This window comes from Dreissena polymorpha, chromosome 5 (genome assembly GCF_020536995.1).
Source record: "Dreissena polymorpha isolate Duluth1 chromosome 5, UMN_Dpol_1.0, whole genome shotgun sequence".
Taxonomy (NCBI): domain Eukaryota; kingdom Metazoa; phylum Mollusca; class Bivalvia; order Myida; family Dreissenidae; genus Dreissena; species Dreissena polymorpha.
Genome location: NC_068359.1, coordinates 63,162,987 through 63,187,537, shown reverse-complemented (window position 1 = coordinate 63,187,537; position 24,551 = coordinate 63,162,987). Strand labels below are relative to the sequence as shown.

General features: G+C 34.8%; 1 protein-coding gene across 2 annotated transcripts in view; it reads left to right on the top strand.

Annotated features, from left to right (window-relative positions):
• The first annotated feature begins 2,254 nt into the window (after positions 1–2,254).
• LOC127832428 (histone-lysine N-methyltransferase PRDM9-like) overlaps positions 2,255–24,551 on the top strand; it is a 75,025-nt gene continuing 52,728 nt past the window's right edge. For both annotated transcript variants that reach the window (XM_052357889.1, XM_052357888.1), the window contains exon 1: positions 2,255–2,290. In XM_052357889.1, the coding sequence (XP_052213849.1) occupies positions 2,260–2,290 (31 nt within the window). In that variant the 5' untranslated portion in view covers positions 2,255–2,259. The remainder of the gene's footprint in view (positions 2,291–24,551) is intronic.

The following is a 24,551-nucleotide window of genomic DNA, read 5'->3' as shown; positions in this document are numbered from 1 at the left end:
TAACGACAAAAACAGAACTCTCCAAATTATTCAACCGTTTCGCGTTGCAACGCTTTATAATTTTTAGGTTTTTAAATCGTCAAAAGATGCATGTAATGGCTATATTAGAGCATGGTAAATGTTCAGTATTACTGTTTCCTCACTTATATCATAACTAAAGCGAAAATTTGCGAATCTGAAACAACTTTTTTCAATTTTGTCAATTTACCAAAGCGTGAAAAGATCAGGATCTCAGGTAAGCATCTTAGGGCACATGGCCCTCTTAATGGTATACTTACAGTCAAACAAAAACATGGAATATTTTCAGATTTGAATACCTACTGGTATTTTACACGTCTTAAACTTTAATTGTAATGTATCGCAGATTGAGAGATGTCTTTTTTGTTTCATAGGTCATGTGAAAAATTAACTTTCGGGATGTTTTCATATTATAATACCATATAAATATTGTTCAAATCAATATGTTGATAGGTTTAAAATTGCTAATTTTCCTCTTACATGCCCATGTATTTCACGATAGAATACTTTCCTTCTCAGAGGAAAGAGCTCGGGGTTTGAATCCCTGTGGGGGCTTCAGAGGATGATTTATTTTTAAGAAAAATGATTATATTTGCTCATCTTCGGCTGATTGGGTCAAGGTCTCTCTGGTTCTACTTCCCCGTACCCCAGGTACTGTGAAGTATACGTTTTCAAATGATTTTTTGAGAACCCCGATACACTTACAGGTACCCCATCTTTCCTGATAAAAAAAATTGATGTGATACATTTTTGTTAAGAAAATTGTCGGTACGAAAAAAAATCGTGCCTTAAATGTTTCGTACCCTATTTATTTACGTGCCCAATATTTTTCGTACCCAATTTTTTTGTATTCAAAATTTTCTTACCCACATTTTTTTTAACCACAATTTTTGTACCATCATTTTTTGTATCCAAATTATTTTTGGCATAAAGTGTTCGTACCCAAAATTTTCGTACCCACATTTTTTTCGTACCCACATTTTTCTTACCAATTGTTTTTTCGTAACCAAATGTATTTTCGTACTCGAAGATTTTTTGGCATATTTTTTTCGTACCAAAAATGTTTGTAAGCACATTTATTTTCGTAACTAAACTTTTCGAAAAAAATGTTGGTACGATAATTTTGGGTACGACAACAATTTGTTGGAAAGCTGGTGTTTCACGTCCAGACAGTCCTTGCTTTCGGAAAGCTGAAAAGTGATCTCCCCACTCATTCCATCCCGCGAAACCCTTAAGGTGTCGCAACTCTAGTACAATCACAATTTACATAAATTAATCAGTTTAAATGTAGCGGGCATTTAAGCATGCCAGTAATTCAATAAATATAGACGAAGAATTATACCCAGGAAGTGGAATGTTTCACGAGGCTAAAGGCACCAATAAAATGTATTAATTACATAACTTATCATTAAAACACGTATTAAAATCACAATATGAAAATAACGGAAAAAATAATTAAGCTCTTTCAGATTTATGTGCAAATCTTCATCTATGACAGTCAAGCATTCAAACAAATAATTTCTACATGTATCAAGCATGTTCGGAACTAATACAAAGACTTGTGCTACATATATAGTGATTCAATTGGCCATTTATATGATTGGTTAACAGTCATAGAAAAAAAAACAAATTTCTATCTTGGCATAATGACAACTATTTGCATTTTTCTTCCAAAACTTTATCGTGTACTCAGAATTTGGGTCCCTCATTTGCTTCCTCTGAGATCTGAATAGCATATTACAATAATTAAAGTTTGGTTAATGTTCGATAGAAAAATAAATTCTCTATGTTGTAACACATTCATATCGCCTATTTATAAATGCATAATAAAGAGTAACAATTCAATTCAATTCTATTCAAACTGGTCGACTAACCACATGCAAACGAGGTTGCAATGCCATACTGTATCCCTGCTGTTCAAGCTAAGCTAAAAAGTCCATATCGCACATCAACTTCGTGATAATCTTCATGAACCTAAACAAGGACTTTGCTTTACCAGTACTTATGTTACTAACCACACACAACTAAAGTTAAACGTAAGAATGGAAGTATATAAATATATAAAAGATTTTTTTACTATAAATATGAGCCCGGGGTACATTGTAGTATACTTAAGATAACTCCGGATACTTTAAAGAAGTACCTTAGCCGACAACGCTCAATTGAGCTGAAATAACCAATATGTTAGTGGAATGTCGCCTGTAACGAAACCGGAAACTGTCTTTCGTCTGCAACTTATGGATGGAACGCTCCCGCCAATATTTAGCGATTGGTAAATTTCAATTATATTCTGTTTAATAGTGTATTTCAAATCAATTTAAAGTCATATTTTGGCACTGACGGTGTAGAAAGCATTAAGAATACAGCACTCCAGCCAACTGGCTTATAATCTAACTGAGAAATGTTCAGTTCTTTTTTCATGAAACTTGGGACACCGTCTGAATCTGAATGCATACGTTGAAGCAGATACGTCTCTGGTTGAAGTAACCAAGTTTGTTTTCCCCAGGCAATCGGCATTAGTTGCTTACTGCCCCCCCCCCCTCTCTTCTACTCCGCCAGCTATCCCCTCAAAAAATCCTCTTATGAAGTTAAGTTGTCCATTTGCACGGTGCCTTACCAATATGGATAATACTGGAAACATTTGTACTTTTCAGGATAATACGCGAAACGGCAACAGATAATATTGGAAAATAAACAAGGTAAAATGCAGGATGTGCCTAGTATTGGAAGTGAAATTGGCCACAAAACTGCGTTAAAATGCCAAATACAGTTACTATTGCTCGTGGAACATTATGGTATTTCAGCTTATGGTTTACTTCGTAATTCGTTATGTAAATAAAACATTTTATCAAAACAAACGAAAACAAATGAACCATACCTACCTCATAGTCATGAAATAGTTTAAAATACTTGCTTTTTTGTGACTGTAGAGAAAAAACATATAATACTACTACTTTACATTGTTGTTATAATCATTCAGAATTATAAGGAAATTGTAGGAAATTACTGGCAACTTCAAAAACATGAGTACTTGCAGGGCCCTCAATCTGTCAAACCCACGGCCGAAATTCGGCCGCATTTCCCCCCCCCTGAAAAGTATACTTTTTTCCCCTTTTTGGGGGAAAAATTCCCCCTAAAAAAAAAAAAAAAATTTAATACATTGTATACGTGCATCAAGTGTTGCAGTAGTTTTCTTAAAGGGGCCGTCCAACAGATTTTGGCATGTATCAAAGCTTGTCATTAACTGCTTTAAATGCTTTATATTGATAAATTTAAACATTTGAACTAAACATCTCCAGTAAAAAATAAGAATACAATTTAAACAAGAAATATCTTTAAAAAAGATATACGGCGTTGATTGTGGTCGATGTTTATGAACGATCAAAAGTTATCTCTATGAGATAAAAAGTAGCGGATGCCTTTTTTCTGCGCAGTTCTTAGCTACATCACAAGCAAATCAATTACGGGGTGTTGCGCCAGATTTCGTGGTTTATTTTGCTTTATGTGATATTATTACTCAGATATCTATATTTACAGAATAGAAAAACACAAGAAACATGAAAATAAACGAGTGCATAAAGGTCAGCCGGCAATACTCGAATCTTATTTAATTGCATAATTATAGTATAGTGAATTATTGTGCTCATGCTTAATAAACTGGTCTAAATGGATAAATATTTCTAATTAATTTTATCAAAACTGGTCCTTATCATGCAAATGTTGAAAACATATTAAAAATCGATGATTGACATACCACAATAATTTCGCCGAATATCTTTATTTAGTATCTTTTTGATCAAAACAGACTTCAAGTGCACAAAGTTTACGAGACGGCGTTTATATATAGATTTCTGCAACTGACCGCAAACTGACCTTGATATCTTGCGGATTGGAATGCGATGCATTAAAGGGGCCTTTTCACAGATTTTGGCATTTTTTAACTTATTCATTAAATGCTTTATATCGATAAATGTAAACATTGGATCGTAAAAGCTCCAGTAAAAAATCAAGAATTAAATTTAAAATAGGAAAAGAACATTTCCCGGACCAGGTTTCGATCCAGTGACCCATGGAGTCCTGCCAGAGTCCTGAAGTAAAAACGCTTTAGCCTACTGAGCTATTCCGCCGATTACACTAGCTGATGTATTTTAAACCTTATATAAGCAATCTTCGTAGTTTCACAAAATTTAACGACAAAAACAGAACTCCCCAAATTATTCAATCGTTTCGCGTTGCAGCGCTTTATAATTTTTAGGTTTTAAAATCGTCAAAAGATGCATATAATGGCTATATTAGACCATGGTAAATGTTCAGTACGACTGTTTCCTCACAAATATCATAACTAAAACGAAAATTTGCGAATCTGAAACAACTTTTTTCAATTTTGTCAATTTACCAAAGCGTGAAAAGATCCCTTTAAAGTTAGGTAACAATTCTCTGCTGAAACGACGGCTTGTTTACGCCAACTGTACACGACCAAGGCAACAGCTGTGCCTAAAATATTGATATATCGACAAAGCGAGTAAACGAACTATTTACTCCATCAGACAAAAAAAGCATAGATTCCAATTTTTTCCTTCAATGAAAAGATCGCAAATCCTTCTGCGAACTCCGGTGATGAACTGTATATAAACTCTGACTTTCACACACTGGCCGCGAATTGACCCGAAACCTCGCGGGTTGATATGCAATGCAAGTAAGTACTAAATATGAGAATATAGCCTTTAGTATAAACGCTTTTGCGCTGGTAATTCTCTGAAAATAAAAGGTGAACGCACAAACTGTATTTATGTCGAAAATTGATTGTAAAACTGTTCTATCTATTGAGCCTTTTCATCAGAGATAAAATTGTTTCATGCAGTAAAACAGTGTTACAAAGACGCGGATACGTTTCCAATGTTCTGGTGTTATACTCAAATCAGCCAATGGAATAAATGAAATGCATTCATTCGTACCTAGCCGCGGGAAATTTTATTTGAATATTATTTGACACTTACAAAGGTCAAGTCAGGGTGAAAAGCTGGCTTAATACAGCTTACGCCGAAAAAAAGACGAAAAAACGTCGAACCACTGACCCCTAGAGTCGTGGAAGCTTGGATTAAAATATCTCCCCACTTATCACTCGACCATCCACGCTCACGTCAAATGCGGAGATATTTTTAAGCTATATATGCAATCCTCGTAGTTTCCCAAAATATCGATTTGCGTCGAACGACGCTTTAATCTGTTGGACAGTCCCTTTAAAGTCAGCTGCGATGTACGTTACATTTATCCATTAACACCATGAACGATTGATGTAACTGCGAGCGGGATACGCAACCCTACTGCTATTTTTCATTTATATTTTTTTTCTGTCAATGGCAGGGAAACGTATCCGAACTAATGGCTCAAGATCAGTATTTCGGTGCATTCATCACTTTCTGAAACCTCCGACTTTACAGAAATCAACAACCAAGAAGCTTTAGCTGTTCTTAAACATTGCCTTATCTGTAAGCAAAACATGTCAATACATCAGTCACATTCATTTTCGTACATTAACATAATACCTTAAAGGGGCCTTTTCACAGATTTTGGCATTTTTTAACTTATTCATTAAACGCTTTATATTGATACATGTAAACATTGGATCGTAAAAGCTCCAGTAAAAAATCAAGAATAAAATTTAAAAAAGGAAAAGAACATTGCCCGGAGCAGGTTTCGAACCAGTGACCCGTGGAGTCCTGCCAGAATCCTGAAGTAAAAACGCTTTAGCCAACTGAGCTATTCCGCCAAGTACACTACATTACGTATTTTATACGTTATATAAGCAATCTTTGTAGTTGCACAAAATTTAACGACAAAAACAGAACTCTCCAAATTATTCAACCGTTTCGCGTTGCAACGCTTTATAATTTTTAGGTTTTTAAATCGTCAAAAGATGCATGTAATGGCTATATTAGAGCATGGTAAATGTTCAGTATTACTGTTTCCTCACTTATATCATAACTAAAGCGAAAATTTGCGAATCTGAAACAACTTTTTTCAATTTTGTCAATTTACCAAAGCGTGAAAAGATCCCTTTAACATCATAGTGTGCACTTTTGATGTCAACTACAATAATCCAACAAAAAATCAAAAACAATTACATCCATTAACTTACACTTTAAAATAGTTAAATCGTTAAAATTCGAATAGTTTAAATATGCATATAACGAAATTATGAAACAGCTGCATAAAGTAGGCATCCACATCTAGAAAGTCAAAACACAACGGAAAGATAAAAAGTAATATTTTGAAAAAAGAAAAATGTGTTATATTAAACATCCAGTACAATCACAATTTATTAAATAAATTTTAAGAAAGGGAAGGAAGAAACAGAAAATGGAGGTGCGTATGGTTGTACATGTAACTTGATTGTTTAAAGCCTTGGATTAAAGTTTAAATTAAGGCCAGCGTTTCGTTTATACTAAATTTAGATGTTTACGTCTCTTTCGCTTTCGTGTAGTATGAAATACGTATCTCGTGTAATGTAATTTCATTTAAACTCTGGATTTTGTGATCGCCGTTTGTCCATTGTCTGTAGTGCGTCGTCAACATTTGCCTTGTTAACACGGAAGAGGCCACATTTTTTCACAATCTTCATGAAACATGATCAGAAGATTTGTTATACTGATATTTGTGCTGAATTCGAAAATGATTCTGTCAGTTGAAAAACATGGCTGCCAGGGGGGGGGGAGGGGCATTTTTTTCTTATATAATATGCCAATAGTAAAACATTGTTAACTCTCTACAAGTCACATTTACAGTTCATTCTTCACTAAACTTGGCAAGGTAATTTGTTCTGATGATATCGCGGCTAAATTAAAAAAACTTTTCCTGTTCCTTTAAAATATGGTCACCCGGGAAAGGGGACTAATTACCAAATGTATTGGCCAATCTACATTAAATTTGGTCAGAAAATTTGTCCCACTCAAATCTGGGCTATGTGAAATAAAAAAGGTCACTAGAATGAGTATAAAAAGCATACCATAGAAATCAATTGCATTGTCTAGACTTCATGAACATCGGTAAAAACATTTGTTCTAACAATATATCTCAGTCGAGTTCAAAAATAACAATTGTTTAAGAAATTAAATATTTATGTTTCATCAAGTACTTTCTTTATTTTGTTCTCTTCCTTGTGATACTAGTTAAGTACCTTAATTAGGATCTCAGGTAAGCATCTTAGGGCACATGGCCCTCTTAATGGTATACTTACAGTCAAACAAAAACATGGAATATTTTCAGATTTGTATACCTACTGGTATTTTACACGTCTTAAACTTTAATTGTAATGTATCGCAGATTGAGAGATGTCTTTTTTGTTTCATAGGTCATGTGAAAAATTAACTTTCGGGATGTTTTCATATTATAATACCATATAAATATTGTTCAAATCAATATGTTGATAGGTTTAAAATTGCTAATTTTCCTCTTACATGCCCATGTATTTCACGATAGAATACTTTCCTTCTCAGAGGAAAGAGCTCGGGGTTTGAATCCCTGTGGGGGCTTCAGAGGATGATTTATTTTTAAGAAAAATGATTATATTTGCTCATCTTCGGCTGATTGGGTCAAGGTCTCTCTGGTTCTACTTCCCCGTACCCCAGGTACTGTGAAGTATACGTTTTCAAATGATTTTTTGAGAACCCCGATACACTTACAGGTACCCCATCTTTCCTGATAAAAAAAATTGATGTGATACATTTTTGTTAAGAAAATTGTCGGTACGAAAAAAAATCGTGCCTTAAATGTTTCGTACCCTATTTATTTACGTGCCCAATATTTTTCGTACCCAATTTTTTTGTATTCAAAATTTTCTTACCCACATTTTTTTTAACCACAATTTTTGTACCATCATTTTTTGTATCCAAATTATTTTTGGCATAAAGTGTTCGTACCCAAAATTTTCGTACCCACATTTTTTTCGTACCCACATTTTTCTTACCAATTGTTTTTTCGTAACCAAATGTATTTTCGTACTCGAAGATTTTTTGGCATATTTTTTTCGTACCAAAAATGTTTGTAAGCACATTTATTTTCGTAACTAAACTTTTCGAAAAAAATGTTGGTACGATAATTTTGGGTACGACAACAATTTGTTGGAAAGCTGGTGTTTCACGTCCAGACAGTCCTTGCTTTCGGAAAGCTGAAAAGTGATCTCCCCACTCATTCCATCCCGCGAAACCCTTAAGGTGTCGCAACTCTAGTACAATCACAATTTACATAAATTAATCAGTTTAAATGTAGCGGGCATTTAAGCATGCCAGTAATTCAATAAATATAGACGAAGAATTATACCCAGGAAGTGGAATGTTTCACGAGGCTAAAGGCACCAATAAAATGTATTAATTACATAACTTATCATTAAAACACGTATTAAAATCACAATATGAAAATAACGGAAAAAATAATTAAGCTCTTTCAGATTTATGTGCAAATCTTCATCTATGACAGTCAAGCATTCAAACAAATAATTTCTACATGTATCAAGCATGTTCGGAACTAATACAAAGACTTGTGCTACATATATAGTGATTCAATTGGCCATTTATATGATTGGTTAACAGTCATAGAAAAAAAAAACAAATTTCTATCTTGGCATAATGACCACTATTTGCATTTTTCTTCCAAAACTTTATCGTGTACTCAGAATTTGGGTCCCTCATTTGCTTCCTCTGAGATCTGAATAGCATATTACAATAATTAAAGTTTGGTTAATGTTCGATAGAAAAATAAATTCTCTATGTTGTAACACATTCATATCGCCTATTTATAAATGCATAATAAAGAGTAACAATTCAATTCAATTCTATTCAAACTGGTCGACTAACCACATGCAAACGAGGTTGCAATGCCATACTGTATCCCTGCTGTTCAAGCTAAGCTAAAAAGTCCATATCGCACATCAACTTCGTGATAATCTTCATGAACCTAAACAAGGACTTTGCTTTACCAGTACTTATGTTACTAACCACACACAACTAAAGTTAAACGTAAGAATGGAAGTATATAAATATATAAAAGATTTTTTTACTATAAATATGAGCCCGGGGTACATTGTAGTATACTTAAGATAACTCCGGATACTTTAAAGAAGTACCTTAGCCGACAACGCTCAATTGAGCATAAATAACCAATATGTTAGTGGAATGTCGCCTGTAACGAAACCGGAAACTGTCTTTCGTCTGCAACTTATGGATGGAACGCTCCCGCCAATATTTAGAGATTGGTAAATTTCAATTATATTCTGTTTAATAGTGTATTTCAAATCAATTTAAAGTCATATTTTGGCACTGACGGTGTAGAAAGCATTAAGAATACAGCACTCCAGCCAACTGGCTTATAATCTAACTGAGAAATGTTCAGTTCTTTTTTCATGAAACTTGGGACACCGTCTGAATCTGAATGCATACGTTGAAGCAGATACGTCTCTGGTTGAAGTAACCAAGTTTGTTTTCCCCAGGCAATCGGCATTAGTTGCTTACTGCCCCCCCTCTCTTCTACTCCGCCAGCTATCCCCTCAAAAAATCCTCTTATGAAGTTAAGTTGTCCATTTGCACGGTGCCTTACCAATATGGATAATACTGGAAACATTTGTACTTTTCAGGATAATACGCGAAACGGCAACAGATAATATTGGAAAATAAACAAGGTAAAATGCAGGATGTGCCTAGTATTGGAAGTGAAATTGGCCACAAAACTGCGTTAAAATGCCAAATACAGTTACTATTGCTCGTGGAACATTATGGTATTTCAGCTTATGGTTTACTTCGTAATTCGTTATGTAAATAAAACATTTTATCAAAACAAACGAAAACAAATGAACCATACCTACCTCATAGTCATGAAATAGTTTAAAATACTTGCTTTTTTGTGACTGTAGAGAAAAAACATATAATACTACTACTTTACATTGTTGTTATAATCATTCAGAATTATAAGGAAATTGTAGGAAATTAATGGCAACTTCAAAAACATGAGTACTTGCAGGGCCCTCAATCTGTCAAACCCACGGCCGAAATTCGGCCGCATTCCCCCCCCCCTGAAAAGTATACTTTTTTCCCCTTTTTTGGGGAAAAATTCCCCCTAAAAAAAAAAAAAAAATTTTTTTTTTTTTTTTTTTTTTTTATAGATAGACTGTTGTCTCATGATTACTATATATCAATTCTATTTTAATTTAATCTTGTCAAACATACTTAATTATGAAATAAGCAATGAATATAGTGCAAACATGTACAAATGTAATAATTAGAGAGTAAGTTAAAAATCCACCAAAAAGGGAAACGCTGCGAAAATTCCCCCTGCTATGGGCAGTGACCCGCTTCCCCTAAAATTGATTGAGGGCCCTGACTTGCATTTTAAAAGGATTGCATATTGATTTCACGGGCAACGTATAACACACGGAACCACAAAAAACTGGCACCGGATTAAGTCCGGAAACACAACACTGTATAATACACGAAATCGATTGATACGTGACATGTAGAGATTATTACGTGCTTTTCAGCATGTTTTATAAACAACATGTTCACATCGTATGTTCAACGTTTAATATAGTACTTGCAGTTGGTGACAAATTTTGAACTATCAGTATGGTTGCAATTTCTAGCCATGTGCTTGTAACTGAAAGATATTAATAACGACATGCATATATAGATTTCTAGATTGTGGGACACAAAAAAAAGTATCGTAATCATTAAACGCAGATGTTACCAAGTGAACTTTTAGTGTATTGTCACCTGAATGGTACCGAAAATATGTAGAGGTGTGAGACTAGCATTTTTGGCGGAAGTCGGTTAGCTTGTAAAAGAATGTAGACATTTTGAATTAAGAATCTCTTCTGGGAATATCTCTTGTCATCTTTTGGCAGATCATTTATCTTTAATTAAGAAATATGGATATCTAAGTCACTGCACTAACAAGAGAGAGAGAAAAGTTAGAAGGCCTCGGTGCGAAAGAGTCTAGAGTACCACATACTCTGACGAGCAGGGAATAATCTACATGTGCGTCCCGCGTCTTTGACGCACAAATATCGAAATTGACGCATAGTTTTGAAATATGTGCGTCCACTTGGACGCATTGCTGAAACGATTCCGTTAACACATACGCAAATCACGATAAGTACGAACCATCTTGGGCAGGAGTCAAAAGTGTAGCGATGAACGCTGAGTTTAACCGAATGAGGCTTGAAGACTGCAACAAGTCTTTTGATTGGCTCTAGTTGAGCTGCTGCTGTATAATACGAACCAATTAGAATCGACCTTTTAAATAGAGTGTGTTATGATATATTCTAGAGTCCCCGGATGAAGGCCTACTTTAACTTTTTGTAACTTAGTCATAAATAATACAGAAATAATGCCTACAAAATAAGGTGTTGAAGCTAGATCCAAAACAAACAACTTTAAACTTAAATAACAGTAGGTCAACGGCTCGCAATTCGGATGTTAACAATGATATTATCAGGCTCGCAATTCGAATGTTAACAATAATATTATCATTGACTTGAATAAAGTTGAAATTTTGTAACAGGTTTCATTCATGTTACTGACACTTATAGCCTATGTGAAGGCACACAAGATAGTGATAACCCTGAATTTGTTTTTTGGTTTCAAAATTCACTGTTTTAGAGATTATTAAAAGTTTAATGCAAAATATAGTTATTGAGCTAGTGTCACTTAAATGTTCTTCACTACTTGGTATCTTTCAAAATTTGGGACCCATTCTTTTTTCAAGTTGGACTCATTAATTTTGGCCTTTGGTCTAAAATCTGCGAGTTCAGGGACCCATAGATAGTAAATTCTAGATTATTCCCTGGACGAGTGAAGGGAAGACAAGACTAGAAATCTTATTTTGTTACATGTATAATGCGAATTAAGTAACACTGGTTTCATAGTCATTAAAGAGAAGAAATTTGAACTTACAACTTATTTATCAATTATTTTGATACATAAGAAAAAACCCAAGAGTTACAATCGAGCCAGTGATATAAAAGAGACTAATTGTTAAATAACAACAACAGTGACTTACCAGATAGTATTTGAAATTCATTAAACAGTTTGTTGAAGTAAACAGTCTCAGTAATCTGGACAATATTTTTATCATTATATATTTATAGTCAGTGACACTGAAATAGGCAGTGAATTGTAATAATCACAGCAGTGACTGTATTGTGTTTTAACCTGTGAATTTCATGTACTTTGTGTACATGTAAGTGCCATTTTGAAAGGGACTTTAAGAGACTTTTGCTTTTAAGGTTCATGGGGGGGATACAATTCATTAAAACTTCAATTTGGTTTTTCTTCATTGAATGTGGTACAATATGGTCAAACTGTATATCATTTTTAAGGTAAAGACGGATAGAATAACATAAACACATTTTTGACATTCAATATTTGTGTGCTTTATTCATATTTTGGTTTAAAACCAATACATTTTTACACTAATTTACAAAATCTCAATCTAAAGTTAGGAAGGATATGCCCTACCTTAAGTTGAATAAATACAAAGCTATATACATATACAAGGTCAAGTTAGCAACATTTCACAGAAAATTATTGTCATAAAACAACAAATGAGTTTTTATTCAACTGCCTTTTTGGAAAAATATCCTAAACAAAGCTCTAAAAATAACTAAAACGTAACTACTTTTTTAAAATCCAGGTATGGTGGATAATAAGATTCACAATTCTATTTCAAAGGCTTAACAATTTTGTTATTTACCTCTCAACCAAATTGCAAATTTTAAACCATCTCAAATTGAAATAGATTGCAGACGACATATACAATTGTAAAGGAATATAAAGAAATTGGCAAAACGATTGAATTTATGTTTTGATTCATTCTACCCATTATGAAGGCGTGGCCATCGCTGTAATCCCTAGAAAAACGTGCAAAACAAATCGGTCGAAACCACGTGCAGTGGTGAGAAAACCGGGTATGTGTATACACATACCTGAGAAAACACATACTTATTTTGACAGTTGGGTGGCAACTAGTAAAACAACTATTAACATTAATCAGCAAGAGATCGCACTAAAAAACAGAAATGACCACGTAGAGATATCATCACTTACCCTATTTCAAATATTTTCCAGCTGAAAATTGTCCCCCACACGTCTTTTTTAGTTTATTTGTATTGTTTTTCTGGAGCCGAAGTGCATCTCACAGAATATCCATCCAACTTCCGTTGTTTTCACTTTCGTTATTAAAAACTCCGTTTAAAAGAACTATTTCTACTTTTAGATTGTTAAAGCGATGTATTATTATATATTCAGGGGTGTGATTTTTCCACGAATCTGCGGATTTCCGCGGATCGGGTTGTCCCGGATGTCACTTCTGAGATTTGCGTAAATTCGTTTTAAAAAATGTGGGGGAGAGGGGCTAACACTGATTCCACGGACGTATTTCATAAGCGGCCCGAAATATCCGTGGCCCGCGAAATCTCTCCGCATTTTACACTGGTAGATTCTGCCTAAGCATTTTTAAAACGAGCCATATAATTGGCTGTCGTTTCCCAATCTTCCAATTAAAATCGTGTTCTTCAAATGCGCTCAGCTGATTTGTTTGCAAATGGCGCCGTTGTGAAGAAAAAATTAAGATTATTGAAATAACAAATAGCAATCGAATAAAAGACTGACATCACCTAGTCTGATAGGAATAATGAAATGTGTTTGTCAAAAAAAAAGACTACGTTTTAGGTACAAGCAACACATATTTTGTTAAGAAATGTGCCCACTGAATTTGTGTCACGGAAACCAGTGTTTGCAAATTGGAGTTTAGTCTACTCGCGAAGTAAAACAATTCAGAAGAGCCCAGCAAACAATCTATGTGGGACCCATGTGGGCACCTATATGGGCCCCATGAGGGCTGCCAACATGGGACCCAGATGGGAAGTGCAACCGGGCTCCACATGGGTCCCATCTGGGCTGCCCCATGAAAGTATATGGGGCAGCCCAGATGGGACCCATACGGAGCCCGGTTGCACTACCCATCTGGGTCCCATGTTGGCAGCCCACATGGGGCCCATATAGGTTCCCACATGGGACCCATATATGTCCAACATGGGCATCCCTTTTACTCAATATGGGCTACATACAGGCAGCCCTTTTGCTCAATATGGGCTACATACGGGTAGCCCTTTTACTCAATATGGGCTACATACGGGCAGCATTGTACTAAATATGGGCTACAAACTGGTAGCATTGTATTCAATATGGGTACACAGAGCCTGTAAAATTTTGGACAACGCATTAATGGAAATTCAGGTTATGTTAGAAATAATATGTAGGCTGCAAACATAAAATACTGTGTGTTCAAATTGAACATCAGACAAAAGATTCTTGTACATGTACTTCCAATTTCATTTTTTTCTATGTTTTATCTATTTCTTCTTGCTGGAACAGAGTGATATCAAAGGGTTTAAGAGCTAAATAGCATTATCCTGCAAGAAATACAAGGTTTTTGTTAAAAGACTTAAAAATTTATTAAAGTACTCTCAACTTTTATTCACATAAAGTATTACACAGCAGGGTTCGACACTAAGGCACGTCCGACAGACATTGTCTAGTAAGACCGGTGGTCGGGCTAGTAAAACTGTGGGCTAGCTTGTCCGACTGGTCGTACATAACAAATCTATACTGATTCATATAACTATACCTAACCGAAAACCTTTTTCTCTTAATGTGTAAAATAACTCTCGTATCCGTTATTTACATCAGAACAAAACTATCGTATATAAATAAACGCGGAGAATTCACATGATTCATCGCTATTTTGAGACGCGAAGGAGAGCTTCCCGCAGAAATTACTTGTTTCCATTGGTCAAGTTGTCATGAATATTAATGATTTTCTGAAGTGTCTTAGAACTTTACATCATGTTTTTACGACTTCTATTGACAATCGGTATCATCAATGTAAACATTTTGGCGTAGCAGACGAGAGAATGTTATTTAAAGAATGGCTTTGTTCAAGATTGGATTTTCATCCGACAAATAAGTTAATAAAGAAGAATCCGACGGTAAAACTGACACAGATTATGCTGGAAAAAGGACTTTCGAGCTGTGGTTGCATGGAGCACAGCGGTCAAGGAGGCCAGAATTTGATGACCTTGAATAAATGTCACCTGCTGTACAGACATCATTTATTTAACTGGTGATAAACAGTGAAATTATAACAAACAATTTATGTTGTTAAATAGTTTTATTTTATTTTTTACTCTTTGCATCAAAATGACTTTCTTGTGTTCACTTATTATTTACTGATAAATAATTGATTAAACAGTTACACGACACAATTGTGTTTATTTGTTTTGTTATTTATGGTCTAGTAGACATCATATTCGGGCTAGTACATTTTAAAGGAGATGGTCCGATGGTCTGGCTTTAAAAAAAGTTAATGTCGAACCCTGCACAGATATACATGGATACATACATACATAGCAGGAGGATCCCACGTTAACTATTCTACCAGAAAATTCTAAAATAATATAGTGATTCCTAACTTTTTGAATGTAACATAAGCAAAAATATTATACATGAAGTTGCTAACGAAAACATGTTTCTATCTAATGTTCTATCTGCATGGAGTAATGTTACTCATAATGTTACTCATAATCTATAAACCTAAACCAACAGTAAAACTATATTATGGAACTCAACAATAAAGACATAACTTCAAACAACAAGACGTTTTTCTATAACATTATATATGTCGACCAGTTATACTATAGAATTAAGGACTTCTATTATTTTGATATTAAATATATATTACATATACAGAATACCTTCAAGTATTTTCCTGATGTACTACAAATTACTCAAAAGCATACCCATGCATATTAAATCTTTAACCAATACAAATAACACACCATGTACTCAAAGAACATTTGTAGAAAACATACTCGCAAGACTAAACAATTTTTTTTATAAACTATTAATTAAAAATCCTGCAGAAAAATCCAAAACTCAAATAAATGGCAAATCCTTTTTCGAGAACAAGTCCATATTATTATCTTTGATATCTTCATACATTCTAGTGTTTTTGTAATTGCACATGATATATATATATATATGTCTTGTAAAACCTTCAAAAACTGGAATGCTGTTTCTTCTTTTGCAAAGGAATATATACCATTTCATGTCCAGATAAAAAAGATTGTATGCTTTCTTAGAAGATGAGCCTTAAAGGAATGGTTTAGGATCAATGGAGAAAAAACTGTCAATTACATTTACAACATTGCTTAATATATTTGATAAAAAAGCTTGAACTATGCAGCAGTCCTAGAAAAGATGGATCGTAGCTTCATCACCAAGATGCTCTTCAAACTCATCCATTTGCTCAAATGTTCCAATTGGAAGACTGATGTTCTCTGGCAGTTGCATTGGCTTGTCCTCAGTAGCTGACCTAGCCAAGAGCCGCTGCAGCATCCGCTTCATTTCCCTGTTCTCGTCTCTCATTGTTTCCAACACCTTTAAAATCTGTGTAACTGCATCTGAAGACAGAGTAAAAAAAAACTGTACCTTAAATTATGTTGACAATAATATATGTCACAGCTGGGTCGGATATAATTATATTGGATGTGTGCCGATATAATGGCGTTGGGCCCGATTTGTCCCAACAGCTGTTGTACGGCTAGGGCTGATTATAGCAACTTGCACCTATATGCCCGTCAACGTCAATTTGTTTCTTTTACTAGTAGAAGTATGTTTTATTATAGATCACTAAATGACTGTGTATTTTATATTTTTTAAGTTGGGTTATCTGTGTACATCAATTATTTATGTAATTAACTATCAGGCATTTTATAAGCAGTAATTCTAAAACTTAAATTATTTTAGGTTAAAGTTTCAAGCACAAAAATTAGTTACTTTGTCCTATGAACTGTCTTTGGGAAGGCTCTTCAGCTGGTTTTAATGGGAGTGACCAGCCTCTGTCATGCACTGCTGGACATTCCTTGTAAAGACGATGTTGGCAAACGAGGCGGTGGTGAATATTTTATTTTCTGAAATAAATTTGTACAATAAACATTACGAATTTAATTATTTCTTAATAGTACACAGACTGTTTTAATATTCTGCAAATATGTGTTTAAATAATCATTAAAATTTGTCCACAGGCAGACAATCTTGGCTTGCGTGCAAGTTATCAAAGACCTATAAAAAACATTATATTAGACGTCTTTGATGATTATAAAGTCGCGCCTGTCAAAAATCATAAAAAGCGATATTTTAAGTTATGGTAGCCAGAACTATCAATGTATACTATGAGAAAAGTAAGATTCTCATGCATTAGCATGATTACTAATTTAGTGTTCCATTTGTTCAGACATGCGCCTGTCTGCTATAAATAGTTTGTATTGAATTTTAGGCAGAATCAAGTTGAATTAAGCAGTTTAACTAAGAGATTGGTCTATGGCGACTAACGAACGTAACGACTTACGTCGCGAAAATACATGACAAAGGCAAAGCGAATAAAGAAATCTAATAATTTGCAATTCAATTTATTAAACACACAGGCATTCATTGAAGTAACAGATAAATAAATAATGCGTGATCAGCAATATATATCTGATTTCAAAAGAAATATATAATTACGTGTATAATATCACAATTTAACAAATTACCGTTTCGAGTGTTTTTGTTTTGAATGTTTTCGCGAGGCGGAATTAACATCTGCGCATGCGCATATTATTTAAATACTTTATTTTCCTGCGCGATTATTTAAATTAAAATTATCTTTTAAAAATAACTATATATTTATCATAGTATATACATTATTTAAAACAAAGCCATATCAAAAACAGAATTTTCAAAAAATGTGCGCCCGATAGCTGATTTTGTCCTTTGTTGGGCGGCCCAAATGGGACCCGTATGGGACCCATATGGGCTGCATATTATTTGCTTATGCATTGATTTTATATTTTTGGGTAAAATATTAGCAGTTGAAATCAAGTTTGTCATGCATACGTTTGAAGAAATTAGTTTTTAATCAAATAAATAAAAGTTTATATCTTTTTCCTGATAGCGCAATAATATGGGACCTATATGGGACCCTTAAGGGCATTCCCATATGGGCTAACCCATATAGGTCCCAAATGACTCCCATTTGGGCTTACCCAAATGGGTTTGCCCAGAAACTGCCCGGTAGCTGATTTTGTCCTTTGTTGGGCGGCCCAAATGGGACCTATATGGACTGCATATTACCTGTAGGATGATTTTGGGCTCTGTGGTAAGGACTCAAGTCCTTTTTAAACCCCTCTTTTTATCGACGTCTTATGGTACTGTATCCGTATGTGTTCTCACAACTAATAAAAATAGCCCTTATTCAGTAAAAAATAGTTCCTTAAGTATGGTAAAGAATGAATGTCCTTTTGACAAACAACAGTTGTGATCACTAAAACTTATACACTATGTCCCCATTCCAATGTAGATCAATCCTGCTCTTGAATTCTAATACATTCTTGGCATCAACTACACATTGAGGCAAGTCATTCCACATGTTAATCACTCTTCTGGAAAATTGATTTTGACAAAAAGATGTTCTGGACTTTGGTTTCTCAAGCTTTAGGTTATGTCCTCTAGTTGATGATTTATAATTGAAAAAGTTCTCAAAAACGCAATCATCTATATTTTTGACTATTTTAAATGTTTGAATGGCATCCCCACGAATTCTGCGATGAGCAAGTGATGGTAATTTAAGTTCTTTAAGTCGTTCCTCATAGGATGAATTCCTCAAATTCGGTACAAGTTTTGTGGCTCTTTTTTGAACTTTTTCTATGCTAATAATGTCCTTTTTTGAATATGGGTACCATATAACATTTGCAAACTCAACATGCGGACGCACCAAGGCAGTATATAATTTCAAAAATAAGTATTTGTCCATGAACTCAAAAGATCTCTTTATTAAGGCTAGGATACTGTTTGCTTTATTTATCTTTGTAGATATATGCTTACTAAATTTTAGATCTCTTTCGAAGAGCACTCCCAGATCACATTCCTCAGTTGCAGCCTGCAGAGGCTTATTATTCATAGTATACTGTTGATTCGGGTTATTGTTTCCGTAATGTATAACTTTGCATTTGTCAACGTTGAAGGCAAGTTCCCATTTTTGTGCCCATTCGCTGAGAGAGTCAAGATCCTCCTGCAGCCTGCCTGAGTCCGTCACAGGTGCATATAACTTGGTGTCGTCAGCAAATATTTTAGAAATACAGCTCACAGAGTCGGTGATATCGTTAACATATATTATAAAAAGTACTGGACCAAGCACACTTCCCTGAGGAACTCCACTCTCTACACTTATCCAGCTAGATGTACTTCCCTTTATTGACACACACTGTCTTCTCTGACTCAGAAAGTTCTCAATCCAGGCCAGAACATTTCCCTTAATGCCATACGCAGATACCTTCCTTATGAGTCTTCTATGCGCAACTTTATCAAAAGCTTTCGCAAGGTCTAAGTAAATGCTGTCCCAGCTTTCGCTTCCTTCGATGAACTTTGTCCAGTCCTCCATAACATGTAGCAACTGTAACGCACAGGATCTATGTGGTCTAAAGCCGTATTGATCATTTGATAATAAATTATTCACACTTAAATGATACATGATATGTTTTCTAACTATTTTTTCAAGGATCTTGCAGACTACTGATGTGAGACTAACTGGTCTGTAGTTACATGGCTCAGTTTTGTTACCCTTCTTGAAAATTGGCGATATTCTTGCATCTTTCCACCCTTTTGGAACTTCTCCGGATGACAGAGACTTCTTGAAAATTAATGAAAGCGGTTTGACAAAAACGTCAGGCATACTTTTAAGCAAATATGGATGTATTTCATCCGGACCCATGGACTTAGACGAATCAATATCCTTTAGCAAATTTAAGACTTCCACTTCAGAAACATGTATGTCATTTAAATTATTCTCCACAGTTTTATCTGGTAAATCAGGTATATTATGTAAAGTTTCTTTTGTAAACACAGAGGCAAAAAACCCATTAAGAACATCCCCCTTTTCATTGTCCGATCCAACAAACCCCCCATCGTCCCGTTTCAAATTAGAAACGCCAATTTTTTACTTAACTTTACTTTTTACATACCGCCAAAATTGCTTCGGTTCACTTTTAGCTTTTAGCGAAATAGTCCGTTCATAGTTTTTCTTACTCTTCTTCACACATTCATTGGCCGCATTTCTCACCACTTTATATGTTCCAAAGTCTGCCGTCCTTTTAGTAGCCATATATTTATTCCAGGCATGACGCTTCCCCTTAATAAATCTCAATGAATCCTGTGTCATCCACAACGGTTTCTTCATGTGTCCTGATTTTGGTTTAAACTTTGGAACAAACTTTTCCACACTAGCTCTGAATTTGCAAACAAAAGACTCCCACATGCTGTTAGCATCGCTGTGTTGGAAGTATTCCTGCCAGTTTGTTGTTTCCCACTCTTCCGTAAAGCGTATTAAATCACATTTCCTGTATTGATAGGAGCTAGCTCCAGTACATATTATTTTGAAATCACATAAAAAGTCAAATAGTAATGTTACATGATCACTGCATCCCAGGGATGGTAGATATTCTAAGTTCACTATGTCATTCTCATCTTTAGATAAAATTAGGTCAAGTATGTTCTTGCTCTGATCATTTCTACATCTTGTGAATTGGTTTACATGTTGAAACAAAAAGTTATCTCTTAAGCACTCAATAAATAAGCTTTCATGATGATCCTCTCCATGTGTGGTGGTGTACGTGTCCCAATCAATGTCCTTCATATTAAAGTCTCCCGTAATTAATAAATTCTCGGCGAGTCCAACTGCGATGTTTAATAAATGATTAATTTCATCACAGTTTCTAGTGTTGGAGGGGCTCCGATATATACACCCTAATGTTATTGTTTTGCTATCACTAATCCAGTCAATCCACGAAGCATCACCATAAAAGGAATTAAGAGTGGTATTTGGTGAAACATTCAATTCTGTTTTCGCATAAATAATGACACCTCTACCAAGGTCAGTTCCAGGAAAAGCTGAGTAACCATCAATATGATACAATGTGGAAGAACATGATATATTGTCGAAATTATACTTGGGTAACACTTCTGTAACAAATACAAAGTCTGGTGACACAATAGACAACTGCAAACGCAATTCATCAAGTTTGTTTTGGAGCTGATCTGCATTAGTATACATGCACTTACATCTTTCTGCAATTGATTTTGTTAAAACTGTTTTCGCGACAATAGTGGAATCAATACTTCGGTAAATATCACAGGGTTCCTGATCATTTATTGATTTAAAATCACACGTGATTAGACTAGAGTTAATTGCTTGACACTGTTTATGCCTATACTGCAAATCATTGCTCTGATTACTGTTTAAAGTCTCATTGTTTTCAGACAAAGAGTCATTAACACAACTTGAAAAACTTTCAACGAAAGAACTGTGATTAACACAACTTGAAAAACTGTCAACGAAAGAACTGTGGTGAACACTTGAAACTGGAACACTAACTCTATTTACAGTTTCTTTAAATTTATCATAGACGAAATGGCCGACCCGGCTCTGAAATGCCCGGTGTCACCATTGTGCTATTCACAAGCCTATCTGATCTTCTTTCCACTATTTCCCCTCTAAAAATAATTAAATCCTGATTTTTCTCTTCCAACTTTCGCTTCTCCAGTTCCCTTTTGAGATTCATATTCTTTATTCTCTCTTCTTTAGTCTGATCCGGGGTTATGAAAATCTTGCTCCATCTGTGAGCATAAACTTGCCCTATCTTCGCCCTCAGATATCTTGTCCCCCCTAGAACTCTGTGTTTGTCTGAGACACTCCCAAGAGTTACCTTGATCAGTCGATCCCTTCCGTCCGATGGCCTTCCCAAGCGTACAAAATCAAAATTTTTCAGACCAACACATTTGGTTGTAAGAAGTATTTCTTTCAGAGAAATTTCATCGTCCCCCTTCTTATCGGTGCTTTCCGCTCTCGGTTCTGGCACATTGTGTATAATTATGTTCAACTTACGCTCCTCGCGCTCTCTGTACTCAGTGATGGCTTTCTCAACTTGCTCTTCAACAACACTTTGTAGAGTATTTTTCAGATCCTCGTTTTTTTCTCACACGACTCAATTTTAAGCTGCTGTAAATGCAGAGCCTTAGCTAGTTCAGTTATTTTAGGTAAAACCCGAGTACATCCATCACAATTGAAAGGCAGATTTTTAACATTTGGCTCACTCTTAAGAACATCGTAAACCTTGTTAGACACATGACTACACTCCAGGCAGAACCAAAAGTTACAAATACTGCAATTAAAGCACTTTGGACTCTTCCCTTTAAAAGAAATCTCACACTGAGCACATGTTTTGTTATTAACAACTTGAGACGCCACATGAGACGCCACTTGAGACGCCATCATAGATCTCCTCAGATAAAATGAAATACGCTCAAAAATTAATCCTCATGATATAAGAACACTTCATAGATCACAGAGACCAAATTAATTTTAAATGTTTTAAGAAAGAGCTGTTGATCGATCTCACACTAAGCACATGCTTCGTTATTAACAACTTGAGACACCATCAAATAAATCCTTGGAGAAAACCGTAATGTCCTCAAAATATAATCCTCATGATAAACGAACACTTCATTAATCACAACAGCCCAAAATAATTTTAATTTAAATGTTTGAAGAAAGAGATGTTGATCGATTTAATAAAAAAAAAAATCATTCCTAAATTTTCCAACTTGCTGCCACCGGAACCGGAAGGATAACTATCATTTGCTTATGCATTGATTTTCTATTTTTGGGTAAAATATTAGCAGTTTAGATCAAGCTAGTCCAGCATACGTTTTAAGAAATGAGTTTTTAATCAAATAAATTCAAGTTTACATCTTTTTCGTGATAGCGCAATAATATGGGACCTATATGGGACCCTTATCGGCATTCCCACATGGGCAAGCCCATATAACTCCCAAATGACTCCCATATGGGACCCATATGGGCCGCATATTATTTGCTTATGCATTGATTTTCTATTTTGGGGTAAACTATTAGCAGTTTAGATCAAGTTGGTCCTACATACGTTTTAAGAAATGAGTTTTTAAACAAATAAATACAAGTTTACATATTTTTCCCGATAGCGCAATAATATGGGACCTATATGGGACCCTTGTGGGCATTCCCATATGGGCTAGCCCATATTGGTCCCAAATGACTCCCATATGGGCTTACCCATATGGGTTTGCCCAGAAACACCCCATATGGGACCCATATGTGCATGTTTGCTGGGAGTATCGTTCGAACATGGAAATAGACAAACAGGCATGCTGACAAACATGATTTGATTTATATGTCTGTGGGTCAGTGTATTATCAGATTCATATGCATATTCTGCTTTATTATGTTTGTCACGCTGTTCAGTTAAGGTTCATGGGGGGGATAAATTTCATTAAAACTTCGCTTTGGTTTTTCTTCATTGAATGTGGTACAATATGGTCAAACTATATATCATTTTAAAGCTAAAGACGGATAGAATAACATAAACACATTTTTGACATTCAATATTTGTGTGCTTTATTCATATTTTGGTTTAAAACCAATTCATTTTTACACTAATTTACAAAATCTCAATCTAAAGTTAGGAAGGACATGCACTACCTTAAGTTGAATAAATACAAAGCTATATACATATACAAGGTCAAGTTAGCAACATTTCACAGAAAATAATTGTCATAAAACAACAAATGATTTTTTATTCAACTGCCTTTTTTGGATAAATATCCTAAACAAAGTTCTAAAACGTAACTACTTTTTTAAAATCCAGGTATGGTGGATAATAAGAGTCACAATTCTATTTCAAAGGCTTAACAATTTTGTTTTTTACCTCTCAACCAAAGTGCAAATTTTAAACCATCTCAAATTGAAATAGATTGCAGACGACATATAAAATTGTAAAGGAATAAAGAAATTGGCAAAACTGTTGATTTTATATTTCGATTCCTTCCACCCATTTTGAAAGCGTGGCCATCGCTGTGATCCGTAGAAAAACGTGCAAAACAAATCGGTTGAAACCACGTGCAGTGGTGAGAAAACCGGGTATGTGTATACACATACCTGAGAAAACACATGTGCTTATTTTGACAGTTGGGTGGCAACTAGTAAAACAACTATTAACATTAAAGAGCAAGAGATCGCACTAAATAACAGAAATGACCACGTAGAGATATCATCACTTACCCTATTTCAAATATTTTCCAGCTGAAAATTGTCCCACAGTTTAGTTTATTTGTTTTGTTTTTCTGGAGCCGAAGTGCATCTCACAGAATATACATCCAACTTCCCTTGTTTTCACTTTTGTTATTAAAAACTCAGTTTAAAAGAATTATTTCTACTTTTAAGATTGTTAAAGCGATGTATTATTATATATTATCGATAGAATAGTATGAATAGATGAATTGAACGGAGTTACGTATCGATCTTTCTGTCAGTCTGTAAGCATACTATTTTATGCGCAATAATATAAGTACAGTGAT